At 39.5% G+C, this 19,817-nt stretch overlaps 1 protein-coding gene across 9 annotated transcripts in view; it reads left to right on the top strand.

Annotated features, from left to right (window-relative positions):
• The window catches only part of LOC107217481, a 135,096-nt gene that overhangs the window by 99,175 nt on the left and 16,104 nt on the right, over positions 1-19,817 (top strand). For 8 of the 9 annotated variants that reach the window (XM_046734645.1, XM_046734644.1, XM_046734643.1 and 5 more), the window contains one exon: positions 10,624-10,915. In XM_046734645.1, coding sequence (XP_046590601.1) covers positions 10,624-10,915 — 292 coding nt within the window. Of the gene's footprint in view, positions 1-7,169; positions 7,526-10,176; positions 10,916-19,817 lie in introns of those variants that run through there. The other variant, XM_046734651.1, reaches the window with a different exon arrangement.

Below are 19,817 nucleotides of genomic sequence, written 5' to 3'. Positions count from 1 at the left end.
AATCAAGTAAACGGTAAAATGTTTCGAAGACAAGAAGACTATCAGTGTCTTTTACTTGGTTATTTACGGTATTTAATGGCAGCAACGTTACAAAAACTTTTAACTAGTATAGGATAACTAATATAATTATCATACGTAACGTAACATTTGACGAATGAATCGGATTTCTCGAGTTGAATCACCGTTTTATAGGCTATACGACTTCAAGCTTCACAATTTATTGCGTATACATAATATGTAATGTGTAACTCTCACAACTGACGCGTCTCCCATGACATTATCTCATAAATATTTCTACACAACGTTTAGTTACGTATGTATCACTTTTTACATGTAACATTTAAGTACATTCTTTCGAACATCCGTGTAATATTTATCGAAGTAAATCTTGGCCGCTGTACCCTGTATCACAACGCGCCCTTCGTCATAGGCTAATCCTCCCGGCTTCAAGGGCTCGAGTAACGAAACCATAACGCAAGACTCCTGCACTTGGATTATATATGTCATCGACATCCATGCGTCGAACCTAACACGTTATAGATATGTTAAGGTTCGAGAAACCGGCCACGCTTCCGCTTTCAATTTCAATTTTGACGTAATCTTGTCTCATCCCAGGCGACAGGAGATCCACGATCATACTTTGGTAGTTAAAAAAATCACGTTTACAGGTACCCACGGTTGTTGTTGCCACATCCTGTACACGTACATTGTTGTTTTTATTCCCATTTCTTGAGGTTTTCAAACGTTGTTTTATTCGCGGTGGCGATTCCCTGAACTTGTCGGATGGGCAATTTATTCTCGTAATAAAAATTAATGTTACACCTACCTAGATCATCACTGTTCGTACAGCGGAAAAGGTCGTCATCTTATAGTTTCGCATAGCTAGCCTGTAAGACCAACGTTTTGAAACTGAACCACTTCCGTGGCTCTACTTCATAGTTCCGTCGTCGGAAGTGAATCGCGGTTAAAATATGCGCCATAAGTAAGTAGGATTTGCGCTGCGCCCTGCGGGCCACTCGAGTATCAGATACCGGAAGCGTATTATGTTCCCGTAATCTGTGTACGTAACGCATACATTCGTGTTCACCCGGTGACTATACAACAGCACACTCTATTTCAAAAGCAGCGGTTATTCTAGAACGGACCTAACGATAAGACGTGTAAGAAACGCAACAACCATAGTGAAACATGAGTAGGATTTTCTCTTGTATCGTTCAACATTTTTTCACACAGACTGGTTGGCAGGTCTCATTTTGCAATAAAGCTAATTGCGACGATCGACGATCTGAAATGAAATAGGAATAAGGTGCGCGAGGTAAAGGAATCTTCACGTAATGTACATTGTACAAATTAACAATCGTTTCCAAATGCTGCGCTTACAGTTAGAAGTTTACATTCTCATAAAACGTTGTAGGTTTTGATGAAAGCTGGATACCTGCCCATTTTCCACCATATCTGTCTTTGTGTGTTTTTACCATGTCACATCTATTTTCTTGAGTATATTCACACGGTCCTTTAGGTATGCCCTTTATCTAACCGCAGTTTGTTTCAAAGATACACAAAGCCCTCTTTGTACATTTACCCCTGACATTTTTCGTAAGTGCCCGCATGTATAATATTTTACCCTGAGAAAGTAAAGGAAATTTCTTATTTTCTCATCCTTGTTTAACGAGATACGTCGATGGATATTCCGCACGAAAACTTTGGTTCTTTTTTCTCTCCTTCAGACTCTTTTTTCGTGGAACAATTTATGCCCTGCGTCTTTGACCGTCTTCGACGAACCGAAGGTAATTACAAAAGATGATTTAAAACAGACTTCACGTTGACCCATGCGTGGATATCTTCAAGTTACAATGTTCAGGTCAAAATCATCCCAAGTCGAAAGGAAGTCGAACCCAAATTCTTCAACGCTCTTCTCTGACCTAGTAACTTGGATTGTGCACAGCGTACGGCAGTTTAGAAAAAATATTATTCTTCAACACCGCGTTGTATTTGTTGTTGTAACCCTGTATTAGAAACAGACAGAAAAGTCTCAGCTTTTCACTAGGATGTAAGACATTGATGTCGAATGCCGCTGTATTTGATTGCGAAATCCGCACGTGAACGTGTGAAAAAGTCAACTTGAGTGAAAACGAATAATTGGTTCATTACTAGCGTGTGTGTGTAATTATAGGTACAAGATTATACACGCAAGATGCGTAATGCCAGGGTTTGCCTGCGCGTCTCTTAGTCTCATCCCAGATGTTCACGCAGTCCTTACATCCGTCAGTTATTACCGTTTAGACTTATTACCCCCTGGTGCCAATAAAATTTTACAGAATACTACCGCCAGTATTACTGTGCATTTATAGTCGATGGCGCACATTGCGCAAGCCCGTTTAGTTTTTACTTCGAAGTTTATACCGCATGCGCCTGGGTATAATAAAACGCGTTCTCTTACGTACGACCTGAATTACAAAATGTCTTGACCGCTTGGTTTTTAATATCGTACACATACGTATATATAACGAAGTAGAAACTGTCGATGAAAATGGATTGCGGTAAACTCTAGTGCAATAACTCGTCATATGCCTTGAATTAGAAAGGTTGCGCAAAGATTTGTGAAATAGATGGGATTACGAGGCGAGCGTATCACTTTTCCGCGAATCATATCAAAGACGAGAATGCGAATGCAAAACTACTCGACATGCGTTTGCACGCTAGATGTGCACCGTTGCTGCTGATACTGATGCCGCAGCACCTTGCAAACATCTGCAAACTCTCTCGCAGACCAATGATTGCGTGGCATACCATATAGCATCTGCAGTAATATTCTCCCGAGTATAATTGACACCTCGATGCTAGAAAATATCGTTGGTACACGTAATGATACGACTTGAAGTTGCGTTCGGTGTTTGATATAAGTAGACGCTGTCTTCTACCGTGTGAAAAACATTGTGCAAGTGTTGCAAAAACATTGTACACATCGTCAAGTGATCCGCCCGTAAGACTGAAACGAATATCCGAAAAAATTTGCCATCGAAATCTCGGAAAATTGAAGATTCAAACCAGTAGGATCGACTTGAAACTAATTTCCATCCGGCTGACGAGAAATTAACCTTAACGAGCACTTGCTGGGTAAAATATATTGAAAGCCTCCCCTTGACCACATACTCGAAAGCACTGCACATTCGGATAACGCTTCGATTTCAATACACCAGTCACATGTGCACCTCACCTGGATATGAAAAGTCGTAAGAAATATGCCGTAATGGAACTGTGGAATGGTGGAAGGAATGATGCATGTGTTGGCAGTGGGGTCTATGGGACAATGGTCTCCGGCAGGTAATAATTTCTCGGCTCTTTCCAATCCCTTCGTCTATCAGCAGCGAAGTAATTGAACGCCGTTTGAACGCGAACAAAAATATTTTTCAAAAAATTGGTACGATGGACAATTTGGAAGTCGCGATACGACATCCGCCGAAACGTGAAGGAAATCGCTTGCGATGAGTTTCTCGAGTGATCAGGAGTTCTATAATTCGATCACGGCTTACGTTCATCCCACTAATTTATTCGTTCTTACACTCGCGTATCACGTCCAGCCTAGGCATCCGTGTATTCAATAAACGTCGTGTAAATCGTATCCGTCGCTACTTGGTGGAGAGAGAAAGAGAAAAAAAGAGAGAGAGGGAGAACCCGACGAGTGAAGACTTTACGAGCGCAGAAGAAGGAGAACTTCACCGGGCATTCTTACTTCTTCCATTCTGATTGTGAGCCCCTGGGAGCTACCGCAACTCCGGTGTCATTCTTCCAGTTCTCTCAAGCGAGAACCATGAACCCCTACTGCATAGCAAAAACCTTTCTTGATTAAATGACGTGACACGTTACAGGCGAACTTTGCGACAAGCATCGGTGGATCGGTCGACTTTGAAAACTTACCGATACCTACAGGGTGTAGCAAAAATCCAGGATCCACGAGAATTTATCACAAAAGTTTAGAGACTCGCGTAAAACTTTTGCAAATTTTGAACGGCATGTGCCGATTTCTAAATTTTCTCTAGTCGCGAGTTTTGTTCACTGTAAATCGTGAATCATTCGTTGGCGTTAATGGTCACGACCTTGAGGGCGTACCCTTCTCTCAGGTATCCATACCGATATGCATCTGAAAACTTGAAAGTACGTTAAACATATAACTTGAACGAAAATCATTTTCACCATGAGCCAAAGTTGAGTTATTCTATTCGTCATAAGGTTTATGATTCGACGGGTCTGTTCCGATCAATATCCGTACCACTTTTCTGTATCCTTTTTGTTTTCGGAGACAATTTAAAGGATTGATACAGAATCAATACACCCTGTAGATACTAATATAAAACTGCAGCTTCCGCGGTATCTGCACATTTCCATCTCGACGTTTCTGCAAGCTCGAGCGGACATTAAAAAATGAACCTTTGATCGTTTCTGGAGTGTATAAATACACAGCGAGGAGAAAAGTAATCGGATTATCTTGACACGTTACCATTTCTCTTCGTGCTCGAAGAACCCGAGGAACGAGAACACGGAACAAGAACAACTCTTCTATTGTTGCAAAAGATAACATGTGTTACATACATTATGTGTAACCGGACGTTTTACGCGAGGGAATTTTAGGGGGTCTCAGTCTTGATCTCTTCAGAAAATCTTTTCGCCATCTCATTATTTCACGTTAAATACAATATTAACTCTATAATTTTCCATCTCCGCTTTCTCAAAACTCCCGTGAAAAGATCGGATCGTTTGCAAACGAACTCGGAAGAAATTTTTCATACGCCCTACTTCCAAATTGACAGTGTTTGTAAAACAGCTGACTTTTGCCTCCTGTGGACTACTTGGGTTATTGCAAAACGCCTCGCATCATACCACGGCTTATAATACATTCTGCACAAACGATGAGGTGCGACTTTAGAAAGGAAAGATATAATCGAAAGTTGATATAAAATAAGGAAAGAAATTCTGGGAATTGGTGTAGAGACATTGCGATGTAAGCGAGTCTGGAACTGCGACCTAGGTTTTTTACCGTGCGCCTCAGAGAACTCCTCTGTATTCAACGTTGTGAAAATCATTGTAAAACGGTATACTCTGTAAGCGCAAAACGGAGCAAACGATCCGGCGTCCACCCATCAATCGACGTCGAGATAATTAACGAAGATTATCGGAAGAACCTGCGTCAGGAGAACCGTTGCCTTTCGAAGTTTCACACGGTGTTCAGAGTTCATGCTTCTCGCAGTATCTCGAACAGCAGCGTTACTTATCCTCGTTGCAGGTTTTTGACTCAGCTGTGTGCCGAGTACGTCAACCTACCACAATCACGATTAATATTAATCTTAAATTTTCTGTCGTTCTCAAATACTCGCATAAATCCAGTTGACTGAGATTCACTTTCTCATCGATTTCAATGGCTTGACAATTGCTTGGGTATTGCGGTCTACGAGAAAAAGTTACGTCCGGTCTCTGCTCTGATTGATTTCCGGTTGGAAACATCCTTCTGTGTATTTTCGTTAGAATCTATTCGACCGGGTCGAATTGTACAGGAAGTAATCAATTTTGTTGCAGTTCTTGATGTCTTACGTTTAAAATTCTCAACTTCTTCCCAATTTTTCCCGTCTTCCTCCTCGTTTGTCGGGCTCGTTACAGTTTTCGGTCAGAAGTAGAAATCGAACGTAAACCAGTTTCAGGTATTCATTCAGGCTCGGGATGACTGTCAAGTACGCGTAGCCTGAGCACACGTCCGGATATCTGTATAAGATACAGTGAACGTCGATATTACGGGCTACGTAAAGAAAACTTGAGTACAGAAAAAGATACCTGCTCGAGAAGAAAAGAATAATACGTTGCTGCACACCTATAATGTAGGCATTCAATACAAACGTCGAGGAGTACAACCGAGTTGCTAGAAGAGTCCCGTTGAGTTGCAGGATAATTCTTCATGCGCCTCCCTTCAACCATATCTCACAATCAACCAACGTTAGATACCAAGGAATATACGACTTGACGTACCCAACTCCGCATGTACGTTCTTCTATAATACCTACGTATACCCGGTATCGGAGTCAGAGTTACAATCGGAAGTCTTGATTGTGTTACACTTTTACTACGTTTTTGCTATTTTTTTTTTTTTTCTTTGATCCTTTATATTCCCTTTCTCTCCCGAAGCACATACCTTCAATGACGAGGGAGAATTTCGAGAGTCGAAAAGTCACAATCGTATTTAATCGCAATTCATCGTAAACGAATGACCGGGTTAACGAACAACATGAAATTCTTAAGAACGAAAAGTCGAAGTAGCCGAAAACGATTCGTGTACATGCCAACTGTTTCTTACATATTCACGTTGACTTTTCGGGGTTTACATATTACCAGGTACTTTTCCAGCTTCTACTTTCAATACGTCATTTATTCATTGTCCGAAACAATTTTCCAGTATTTTGGCAAATTCTATCGAAAATGAAATCATACCAATTACACTTTTACAACAAATGACTCATTTGTGCCAATGATCCGAAATAAGCACGGTTGTTCCTGCATCATTTTCAATAACCATTATCCTCTCTCACGTACCATCCGTCGAAGAAAACTTCACGACACGTCTCAGAATTTTTGTTAATCAGTTGAGAGTAAAAAAAAAAACATAAAATAAAAATCAACACTCGCGACGCATTTTTCATCCGTTAAAGCTTAACAAAATATCGCAGCGCTTTCGTCAAACGAGCATATAAATTTCAGGATCGAACCTTTCAACGTGGCGTATCAAAACTTGAAAAAATAAATGTCACCTACAACTTACGCCGCTTACGTGTATCGTTTATAATATCCACACGTGACAGTGTAGGTGCATACGTAAGCCTGTATAATGTATACCACCTCCAACTGTTGCAGGCCTACCCGTACAGTATGTAATACAACGTCCAACGCACGCACACTGGACAAGAAACCATATGCTCGTCGTATAAGTATAGGAGAGAAAAACTTGTCGGCGGTGTCTGCAAATTCCGCAGCCTCCTCGAGCTGTTTGGACCCGCGTCCTCCTCCCTCTCCCTCCCCCTCCCCTTAGCCTTCCCCCTCTTTTTCTTCCCGCTTCCCCGCTCCTTCGGTAAAACTTCTCCATCGAGCCAGCGGGGTTCTGAACCGTTCAGGCGGCGCACTCCAGTCTTGAATGCAATACCGAGGCGTATGTACGTACGACGTCTCTGTCGCGACTCTACGGTTTTTTCAAAAAAGAACAAAAAATAAAAAAAAAAATAAGTAAAAAATGAGCGCGCGGATGTGTGTGACCGTTTGTGCGTCTGCGATTTAATTGTTATTACGATTATTCTTGACTCGATTAATACCAATTTTATAATACTCTGTATAACTTTAAACGATAACGCGAAGAATTTCATACAGTGTGGGTTTTTTTTTTTTTTTTTACTACCTTTGTTCTTACTTGTTGTAAAATCTTGAGAGTGCGGTGCAGAAAAAAAAGTTATTCAGGCTTATGGATACATGTATACATATATATGTATATACAGTAAATATACCAAATTCATAATATAATTCCTTGGCGTAAATTCCTGAGCAACAGGTGGTGGTTGGTAGCTCGGCTCGAGGGGTGCCCATTTTCTCGTTTTTATACGACTAATACGATCCTTGCGAACAGCGCTTTACCTCTGCCGACTTTTATTATAGTTAATCTTTATCCTTATGGTCAGACTACTTGTTCTGCGAATTGGGTCCAGGATTCGATATAATATACCAAGCGGTGATAGTGCAGTTTTCAAGGCGTAGTCCGTGTCCTTCTTTGTTAAACGCTGTTAGGTGCATTCGAATATCTTCCATTTCTCGACTCTTTGAATCACCGGAGTGGTTTTAATTTCCTCGAGTATCACGTATGGATTAAACGATCGTCTCTATTACGATCAATTTAGGGTGTAATTTTTCTAATCAGCGAACAGCGTGCAGCGAAATTTTCAGCGGGAATTTGACAATTTTCTCACATCCTACAACTGCTTTTGATCATTTGACGTTTTGGAGCATAGGAGTTAAATCTACCGTTATGAAATTATTTGTGAAAGTTATCGCTAATTGTTTGCAAGACGTTGAACGCAACACAGCTTCTCGATAGGTGCAATAGTCATTCTATTTTAATAGTTGTTCACTTCGTAATTCCATCGTTTTTCCGTCTCTATGTACCGAAGGGCTTTTAAACTCCTGACCGCCAAAAATAATGGCTACTATTTTATGGAATTTCCCACAGGCTGTACGTGAAGAGATTGAGGGCGGGATAGTATAAATTTCGACATAATACTGACGGCTGATATTATCGACGTTGTTACAGTGCCTTCTTGGTTTAAATAAGTTAATTTAGGCACGGTATATATGATATGGAACACGATAATATACCCGTGTAATTATACATGTATATGTATATATATAGGTATATATATATGTATGTATACACGTAACGAGTGACGTGAAAAAACCGTCTATGGAAATATAAATAATTGTTCTTTTACAAATCAAATCTGTAGTTCTCGAGTGTCAGAAATATACAGTTTCGACAGACACGTATGCAGAAGTTTTGCTTATTATTTTTAACGAACATGATAGCTAATGGATAAATTTTATCTAATTTTCCTCGCGTGCTTACACGTTCCACTCTTTTTCTTCGCTCTCTTTCTCTTTCTGTCTCTACTTTAGGTGATTTTTGGAATTTCTATGCCTTAATTGGTCAATAATAACTAATCAACAATAAGTCGCTTCGTCGTTTGTTTTCAACACAAGTAGTTATAGGGAATTTTTAAAAGTATAAGAAATGCCAAATCGAAATATAATAAACGAACTGTCAAAAATCAGAGACATGAATTAAGGTTCAAGATTGTCTGATAGTGAGACTCATTTTACTTTATTAAGAGTTGAAAGACTACCATGGTCAGGAAAACATTTTGGCTGTCGTAATCCATCTAAATTGTTAATCGGTTCCCAAAAATGCAGGTCAAGACCAACACGCTTGACTATTGAAACCGTACCGAAACGAATTCATTTTGCTGATACGTAACTGAGAATTTCACGATTTCTATAACCTGCACTAAATTTATAATGTCAGCTGAGCTTCGATTTCAATTACTGATTTATTCGGTTGATCTGAAAAATCAAATTTTTCATCGAACAAAAACATCACGTAACTGAATTTTAATTTTACACTTCATTTGACAAAGGTAACGGCTGTCAATGTCCTTAATCGCGTTATCGCCGAAAGAAATTTTTTTCACGTATTCTGCAGACCTACGCGTGACTTTTTACCATCACAGTTCATGCTCATATAGCGTTATCGTACACGTTTGATAGTTATTCGGAAGTACAAAGAACCGCAGCGTCGCCCGAGGTTTCCGACAAGCTTTATATTCGCCATTGAGGAATCGTTCTCATTTTTATAACAACCGTGTAATGTATAACGTTTTGCGTTTCCCGTTTCGCCCACGCACCCCGACAAAGGTACGATCTAATGTTTGACCGATTATCTAGTCGTAGATATACCTAGATACAGTAGATACATTCTTACACGTAGTATACACACGTAAATATCACGCCGGCCGGTTAAGTACAGATGCGTGGGAACTAAGCACTTCCGCCGGTACAAGATTAAGTTATGCAAGCGAATTTCTTGTTCGCTAACGCACACTGTATAGTTGTTCCTCTACGAATATACGATTTTCTTTGCCATGAAATAATATCCCGTCCCTCTGATTTCTCTTATTGGTATACCTCTGTCGAAATTATTTGATTTAATCACTCGAATGATATCATCAATGAAATCCGTCAATGGCTCTTGGTTATAGTAATTATTATTACCACTGAAATGTACGGCTAGGTGTTGAAAATCCTCGATCGCGTGATATGGATGTAAAAAAAAAACAAGTTTTGCCATAATTCGAATTTATCATTTTCGTATGCCCAGTAATTGGAAAATATTTATCACACAGGCGTTTGGTAGGGACAAAAGTTGAGCAATATTCAAGTCACTTTTGGGAAGAATAGCCACGAATAGAGGAAATGGATTGATCCAGTCATGAATATTCATAATTTTCACTTTACCGACGGTTCAGGAACCTCCTTGTTCTCTTATGCATGGAAGTAGATCCATCGGCCATTCCTTAGTGTAAAATTGAATCGTTGACACAGGTGTGCAAAAATGCTGAGAGAGTGTGAAATAAAAATAAACAATGATAATGAATAATCGAAGCTCCGGTCGAGGAGAAGTTTAAAGCAAAGGTGGCACGGTAATAACTGTTCGACGTTCGTTCAAAAAGAATGTTGCGCTTTCTTTGGTGGTCGGTGGTCGGTGCAACGAAGAATTAACACACCCTCGGTCGAACTTCGGTCATAAATCCGTATCGAGAAGTGGATAAGACGGCAATGGCAGCTGAAAAGACTTTCGACCCTTGAAAGTCCGTCGGCTCGACCTAAGACACGTCGTAACGAAACGTGAACGCGAATGTAAAATGAGAGCGAATTAAGACCAGCGAAGACCGCAGTCTCTCGATTAACCCTGCTGCTGCTGCTGCTGACTGACTGACTCTTGGCTATCGTAAAAGTGACCATGATGAAGTTCAAATCGCTGTTCCGCAGAGGCCAGCAGACACACCAGGCGAATCATCCTGGAGCCGGGCCCGGGGGCCAGGGCCAGGGCCCTCTGAGACAGGCCTCGAGCGCCTCCTCCTTGGAGGGAAAGCCGGCTGCCGTCTCGAGGGCCTCAAAGGGCGGCCCGGGGGGAGGAAACAAGGCCGCGAAGATGCAGGAGCTCGAGAGAGAGGTCGAGGCCCTCCAGAGGGACCGGGCTACTCTGGAGGCCAGCCTCCAGGAGGCAGCGAACGCCGCGCACCAGCTCCATCAGCTACGCTCGGAGCTGACGTCCGTCAAGGTGAGTCCGTCGAGTTAACAATAACTCCTGTTAAAATAAGTTCCTGTTGTTTCGTGCAACTGAAATTAGTAACGTTAACGTAACTGAGATCAGATTTAGAATGACTTTGGAGGTAAGAGTACATTTTCTTTATCGCGGTTTACTATAAATTTCGGATATTGCTCGAGGTGCGGAGTAACGATTTTTCCCCAACATGCATCGTTGCCGTACCTAACGTTACTAACTTCATACTATACAATATTATTCCGAGGACGATTCGGCCCTTGCATCAATGAGTTTTTGTTTGCCTATGTATACAACTGATTGGACAATTCGTCGAGATGGTTCATTTTTGAGGAGAAATTCAGGATAAAATATAAATAATACAATGCGATAGGATGATGGCGATATCAATAGCACCAATATTTTAACATGAAGATGATAGGGTGCAGCCCTGCCGAAACGTCGTTCTAATAAATTTTTCCTCAAAAATGACTCATCTCAATGAATTGGCCCGTCATTTAAATTAATAGAGGTCGCGAAATTCTACATATCTATGTATACAACTTCCGTACTTTGCCTTTTTTTTCCTAACCCTGGAGTAAGGAAGTTCGACTGCGATTACAGACCGATATTTTATATTTTATTCATTTTATTACGAGATAATCGTACGTCAGGTATTTATCAAGTTATTGTATTCGTAAGCCACGAAGCATCTGGTTTAATGTGCAAAAATGGGTAATACTAGGATTATGAAGGAAAAATTTATAGATACCTATCAATGTTGCGTTTCAAATCGCTTCGAAATTGTTTCACATCTGTTAGATTCGTCTGATTTCACGATGATGGATCGTTTCATTTGAAAGACTATTTTTGTCAGAGTCACTTGAACACCGTTATTAAACGTGTGGGCATTTTTAAATATTCAATTTTCGAACAATGCATCAATAATAACTATGGAAAACTAATGCCAATATTAACATGATTTTATATTCGAGTGACTGTAGAACATGGTCTTCTCAATGAGATTAGCCACTGTAGAGTAAAATCGTAAGCATCTAGTGGATGTTTAAATTTTTAAGCGATTTGAAACGAATCTAAACGATCCAAACCCTTGTTTGAAACTTCTGTATTGTCATTCGCAATATTTTCACAGAGATCTTCGTAGCTTAAGCGCACGTAATAATCAGACATGTATAAAAATGTTTGTGACTACTTCGTAGTAAAATTAATAAAAAGTATCGTTTTTTGTCCACTTAATCACAAAAATTAGACCAAATCTAGCAGATCATAAAAATTGCAACGATATATATTCATACATGCTAAAATACATTTGTGCATAATTTATCATAAATTCCTTAAATTTAATTACTTGTAATATTCGCCATTACCGTTTCTTGACGAAAAAGAAAAATTCGACCCAGTTTTATTTTGATTTTCTCTGATATATATTCAGATAAATATTGCATTTTTTATTTTTCTTGCATAATCACGGAATTGCATGCTGCAGGTATTATATGTGCGGATTTATTCCAGGAGAGTTGAATTACGTCGGCAGGATACCGCGATCGGTTTTCTCTACAATCGTTCCGCGCAGATGATACGATATGTTGTAACCACTGGTCTATCAGTATTTATTCAGGTTGCATCATACCAGCAGCTGGAGCGAGAAGTTGTGCAGGAAATTCGTTCGTTTCAAGATATGAGGTGTCTTTTTGAATGGTTTTGTCAAATAATCGAACAGGTTGACAAGCTGGCTGTTTCAAATTACTTTCGAACAGTTAATATGACGAAACATTAAAGTTTGACGGGTGTAATTATGACAATTAATTTTCAGAAATGGACAAAAAACGTTCATCCGACACTGCAGTGTCTTTTTCCAAATTCCTTTCACAATTATAATGTTTGACGTGAATTATTATTAGTCATATTATCTCGTGCCGTCCAGCGTGTTACGAGGTAAAAACTTTCTACAATATAATTGGAGAATAATTTCAAATGATCTTTTTCGACAAGATTTTGTCTGAGAACTGTTTCAATTGTAAATCCATCCGAGGATATCCATGAATCCCAATAAATAAACTCGTATAAAGCTAGATCATCACGTAAATTCTTAATAAAAGAAAGAAAAAGTCTAGAATTTCTTGAAATCGAACCGTGTAAGTTCCCGCATGCTTCCCCCAAGTTCTCAGGTACTGCGACATCGTTTTGAAATAGCTGAGGAAAGTCTCGCACATATTCGGAAAAAGTGATCCATCTTTTTAATGGTTTTCCGTGTGTCTTCTTTTGGAATTTTGTTGAATTTGTATAAGACTGGAATGACCGTCGAGATATTTCCTACGACACTTTGAAACTTGATAAATTTCATTTTGCGCATAAAGGAAAGATTGGTTTGCTTATAGGTACAGTCTGTGTAAGCATACCTGATGATACTAGGTAGGTGCAGAGGTAAGACAAGGATTGCATCACCTCACATCACAGCAAACTAGTACAGCGCGAATTGAATAACTATGCGACTTTGCTTAAAATTAGCATGAATCAAGTGACGCGACCGCTTTTTCACGTATCGACACGAAGAGTAGGAGTAAATACATGTATAATAATATAATATACGTCGTCGCTTCTTCCTCTTGTTCCATTTCTTGTTTCACTTTGTTTCACCTTGTTAGTGACCGAGACGGATCATCACTCATTTATCACACACGCATGTATCGTATCATGATTATACAAAGTACCAAAAATCAAACTATCAAACTAAACTTTATCAAGTCAAATGACACGTAGATTAATTTGAAATGCGGATTTATTACAGCGACCAATAATCGGCCGATACAAAAACTGTAATTCATGTCAAGATACTCGTACAAGTATCTCGTATTAATTTTGAGTCATCGTTTTTCTTCCATCTTCTCTCTTTTTTGCTGTGGCTAAGAAATGCATATACCTATGAGACAAACAGGAGATTTCGGTCAGACTTTGCGCACCTAAAACTTTAATGTACCGCGCATTATCTCCTTTCGATATAATCCTTAGTAACCGAGTTCATACGAATTTTTCGTTACGTTAAAGAGATATCGATAAGTTTATATCAGGTTCTGGTTGAATCCCAAAGTCGTTACTAACTTTTTCTAAACTTATAGATAAATTCACCAGTGACCATCAAATTTATGTAATAAAAAGTTTTGAGACGTCGCTAACTAAGCTTGTATCGTATGATCGTATGGTTGAATCAAAGAAAGTCCATGATCAAGTCGTGAATTTACTGTGCAGTTTATGCTAATCAATTAACCATTAGCTGATTCACTAAGGTAAGCGATTTTGGTTGAATTTGTAAATGACGTGATATCATAATTGAAATTCCTGCAATACGAGTGTCTGACACACGTTTTCAAAACATTTCTTTTGCTCAGCTTGAAATCAGATAAGCTGTCATTACACGACACTGATCAGTGGTTTCCGGTTCGCGCATGTAAGGGTATACAGTCCTTATACACACGTATCTACGAGCTCCGATATTCACGTCTGTACAGGTATCCAGACTAAAGTCCTTCGAAACATAAGACTCTGGTCTCTGTTTTACGAGAGGCGAGAATTGCATACCTTATACCTACACGATCAGCGAGTTTTTGCACGGCAGTTTAATTCAGCCAAGTCGCTGCGACACGGTATTCAAAGTTTCGTTCTTTGTGCGAATTGAGAAACGGCAGCAGACGATAGTATTCAGAATGAAAAATCATAAGACTTGTAGTAAAACGGGGTGATAATCGATTGAGAATCGGCGAATGTACGAATCAATGGTCGACTAAAAATTTTTCGAAAATTGTTAAACTGTCAGAGGGTTAATCTGTTCGATGTAAAATTTTTCTTAAACTTGAGATTATCCAGAATATGAGCCTCCTGCACCTTATATATATGGTAATGGTAAATATTTGTACAAGACGGATACTTACGTACAGTTTTTATCCACCCTAAATTTGGAGGAGCACCTCTTCCAGAAGGAAAGACACGAGCCAGAAGCACGACGCACGCGAACGCGGTGCAGGGAGCTAAAAAAATACCTAGTCAACTTACGTAACGCGTCACATCTAGGTATGCGACAGTGTGTGACGGCATGTGACTACAAGTGTCGTACTTGTAATACCAACAATACGGACTGTGAATGCAAAGTTCGGAGAAGAGCACGTACATCTACTTCTGAGGTGCGTGTGTTTTTGTACAACAATACCACGCTTATCTTAGACTCGTATCGGTGAGAATTTTCTTTCGAATTATTGTATTTTCGAATAATTACGCAGTTATATTCAGGAATACATTTTTCTACGGCGATAATTCATCCATTCGATGCTCGTTGTTGTAACTTTATGTAGAAATCTTCTGATCTCGGTGTAACAGTGCAGGTTACACATTCTCGCGGAAATATCACGTCACGCGTTACGCGTGTTACGTGTTCCGAATATCAATACAGTAATTACGCGATGAACAGTCGAACGTTTTTTAACCTCCTTTCATAATCGTCTCTGCACTCTACGATTTTTCAAGCATGGAGCTCTCTCTGGCTTTTCCGATACGATTTCACTGTAATTTTTAGGTGTAATATGCGCCTTCGAATCCGCGGTTGTTTACAATTATTAGGCCGTATCACATATTATCCGGTCATAAAACGGCCCCACCTATAGCTATACCTCTGCACCTATCTCCGAGTCTCGACGCTGATAATCTTTCCGAGAATCGTACGCGGTCCAATATCGCAACTTGTTGTGTTTTCCCATGGCACACCCGAAAGAAATCCAGCGTAGGTATATAGCGGTAAAGTTGCCGAAGAATATCACCGGCGGGAAAGTTTCATGACGTCACCTTAGAACCGCCGCTCGACTTGTGATTCTTCTTTATTATTACTCTCGTTTCAAATAAAGGAAGAGGTAAGGCATAGTTGCGGTTTGAATGCGGTTATTTTTTCAGCTATTTGCACTTCAATCGTACTCATAACCACATTTTCTTTGGAACTATTTATCCCACGGTTTGGAAAAGAGGGTATGATGCGAGATTATATGTATTAAAATGTAAAATTTCAGAGGTCTTTCACATTCTGTTGAGATTCCTTCAAAACGCTTGACACGAATGCGTTTCAGACATATCTTGGAAAAAGTAAACGCCTATGTGCGTGACGTGTAGGGCTTACTTCGAGGAGACGCGCTGCGCCTACGTTTCGAGATAATTACATCCACCACATAGACACGTGAAAATCAAGATTAAGCAAACGATTACTCACCCTGAAAAAAATATCACCTTGAACATTGTTTCGTCTGCTTGGCGCAGTAGTGTCGGAAAAGTGCTTTAATTTTTATCGCTTTGCAGAAGTACGTTACAGCATTATTACATCGATCAAATTTTCTAGAATAATACAAAATAGACGAGGAAAAACATTGAAATTGAAATTGACCCGCTTAACGAACAATGAATCACCTTTCCAAACTATCGTACTAAGAATAACTAATGAAAAACAATTTTCATGGATCTTGTTTCACGAATAAATTGGATAGATTTGTGATGGTTCGATCGTCGTTATGCGGCCGGTACGTTTGTCAGTTACTGTATCGAAAATATTGAGAAACATCGAGCAGAGGAACGATGTGAGTGAACGACACAGATTGCGAGTATGCGTTATCAATTAACAAAATCCTAGGAAGCCGGCTCGGTTGGCTGTTCATTTATCACGAAGCCTGTGTTACGTATAATTCACTCCTGCGGAGTCTCCAGACGATACCCTGCAACGTGTTTGAGTTTTGAGTTATTTTAATGGCGAGTCCAAGACCATTAAGTGGGTACAAGGAACAGCTGAAACACGAGATACAAAACGGAAACAGGTGGTTCCATCAAGGTTTTCTATTCGACTTGGTGTCTCAGTGTCTGTAGCTGCTCCACCAATTTAGATTTTCTCCCATTGTATACAGGGTGGGGAAAAAGTAACGCCAGTCACCGTGATGTGGTTGAATCGTCAGAAGCACTCTGTTTGATCGATAAGACTGGTCGTAACGAGAAGCCATAAAGCAAGCATATACAATGAACGATTGTAAGAACCTCCAAAGCTGCATGTAAGTCTGGTGGATTTTTCAGGAACGGCATCTTTCAGCTTCTGCGTCTCGATCGGCGTAATTTTTTCTTTCTTTCCTCTCCGCATCTCCGCCTTCGTCTATCGTCACGATGTAACGCATGCACACATCTAACGGTCACGACTTGTACAGATAATTTTTTCTCCTCCTCCCTGTCTTACTCTCTTGAACGATAAGACCTGTCAACGCGTCAGGAATTCCACTCTGCATGCTCCGAACTTATAATTCAGCTTGAAAGTTCTTCTCGACGGATGCCTGCAGCAGGATAGATTATTCTCGATCTGCCGTTCTTGCTTTCATGCACGGACAGCCGTGCCTTGATGAAGCGGAGAATTTTTTTTACCTTTTACTTTATTCTGTTGTTGTTTTTGTATTTTTTCTTGTTTCTCTGTACCAGCCAAAGCCATTCGTTCGTCTACCAGAAAATCAAAATTGTACTCTGAAAACGCTTTTATTAACGCACGTATCTTCCTCGGAGAAATATTAGGTGTCTGCCTGCCGCCTCTCGAAGCCTGCGTGCTTCGTGTGATTGAACATTGTGCCTCTACACGTACAAGTATAGCAATGCCTCTTCGAGCCGCGTACAAGCAACGTGCAGATAATTTTCAGCCCGTCACAGAACGTTAATTACGACCTTGTAGGAGGCAACTCGTAGTCGCCTAGGGAACAGCGACGTGTCATGTAGGTGTGCATGTCTGTCCTTTAATGATTATGTGCTAGACCGTCGCGAATGTTCAGCCAACCATCGTTAGGTATTATAGTCCTATGTATAATCGTCGATATCGAGCTTCCGTATTTTCGTAAAAACTTTACTGCACTTTCTTAAATATAGCAGTCCAATACGTGCAGTGCACGCATACTTTTGAGAAGCTACTGTAAATACATCTCGTCTAGCCTTAACGGTAATAAAAAATGCTACCCAATACACCAACGCTTGCGTATTGCGTAGTTTTTACGACGACGGAGAAGATTGACGAGGCAGGATTTCTTATTATCATTCTTGTATACATCGTGTACTTTTTACTATTTAAAAATTAACAGCGTCTTGGAATTTTTAAACTTGAACCACATGTGCTTGCAGTGTGGTTTTTTCTTTTCGTACATCATTACACGGCGAGCGAAGAGCGTGATGTGAATACTACTTCGGCGACGTGAAACAGGTTTGCTTGTAATTACGGATTCTTCTCAAAAACACTCCATTGTGTGGGTTAGGGATTCTCCTCAAAATATGGGTCATTGGAACCAGTCGTATTTTGTGGCTTCGTCCCGAGTTCCGAATTCACTTCAGAATATGCTTAAAATCTAGATATTACACGGTATTGTATACAGTACGTATCAGAAAGTAGATGTCAATTTCGGTACTCGGAGCTGCTAAGAATTTCAATCGAAATATAATACGTGTAAGAATTTTGTGCACAGACGTTATTTCCAAAAGAAAAATTTGCAATAAAAATCCGCCCTGCTGTTTTTTTTCCTTAAATTTAACTGCTGATAAAAGTCAAAAATATTATATTGGAAGATAAAATACAATAAGAAACGCTTCGACGTTGATAAAATTCTGAGCAAGCACGATTAATCAGATACTGTGACATTATCTAAACGACATATGGGGTAACGTCAGCCTATAGAATAAGCTACGCATGTGACGCTTATAGTATACGCGATAGTAAACAAATTGTCTGAAAAAATCTATAATTTTGGTTTCGCTAACGGATAAGAAATAATTTAACATTGCCTGAAATTTACTGCCTACCAAAATACACTTGAGTATCAAAGTTATATGGCGGCAATTGTTATGACTGCAACATGTTGGCGATTACATTTTTACATACAAATTTATATCGTAATTGTTTCTTCGCAGCGATTTCAAGGGATTTTCAACTTGAGAATCGTAAGATGTCAAACTATTTCCAAATCTTTGTATTATTACGTGCAGCATTGATGTAAAGAATGAGAGAGAAATTAACCGTGAACATTTAAAAGTTCATTACACAAAGTGAACTTAGTTATTCAAAAATGTGGTCATTTGGAACAGGGTTTCACTCAAATTATCGGCCGAATTTAGACTCACGATCAGTGAAAATCATTTCGCTCAAGAAACACGTGATCTGGCTATTAATCATCTGTAATCGTAAATACTCGAATCCAATTTCATTTAATTACTGTCAAATCATACTGAGAATTCGTGCAGATCATAATTTCGAATGTCGCTCTAATTATTTCTTTTTCATTATAAATTGCTGCTAAAATTGTATAATTATTTAGCCTAGGTCGCTTTTCTCCTCAGTCATTACCGGTGGCATTGAATACTGAGAAAATAATTTTTCTTCAACAATTCTAGAACGAATGCCTCCTCAAACACTACCGTCTAAATTGTAACCTTTCACCATGTGGGGAAATGCAGCTGGATAGACGTTGGATTATATTCAGTGCCCATTCCTGTGAATATCTTAAACAATGACCAAACTTCATTAACCTGAATAGAAGTATAAATGCGGTATCTGTGTACACTGTACATGCTATGTACATATTACATATTTCGTGCACTACTTATTATATTGGCCTATGAATAAAATGTGCTCGATATAACGAGTCGAGATATACGAGTACACTTCATACGAACAACTGTGACGCATTTTAGTTAGACAATACGCGATTAGATCTTATTAATATTGATTTTTAATAGAATTTATTGTTTTGTATAATTTCTAAATCTTCAAATCCAAATTCGTTACTTCGATGGTCATGTAGATTGCTTACGATCTATAGTAGAATAGGCGCTTATACGTGAGGCAAAAACATAATGCTAAATA

The sequence above is a fragment of the Neodiprion lecontei genome, chromosome 3, assembly GCF_021901455.1.
Source record: "Neodiprion lecontei isolate iyNeoLeco1 chromosome 3, iyNeoLeco1.1, whole genome shotgun sequence".
Classification (NCBI taxonomy): Eukaryota; Metazoa; Arthropoda; class Insecta; order Hymenoptera; family Diprionidae; genus Neodiprion; species Neodiprion lecontei.
Note: the sequence above shows the minus strand (reverse complement) of the source record. Positions and strands in the feature narration are given on the sequence as shown.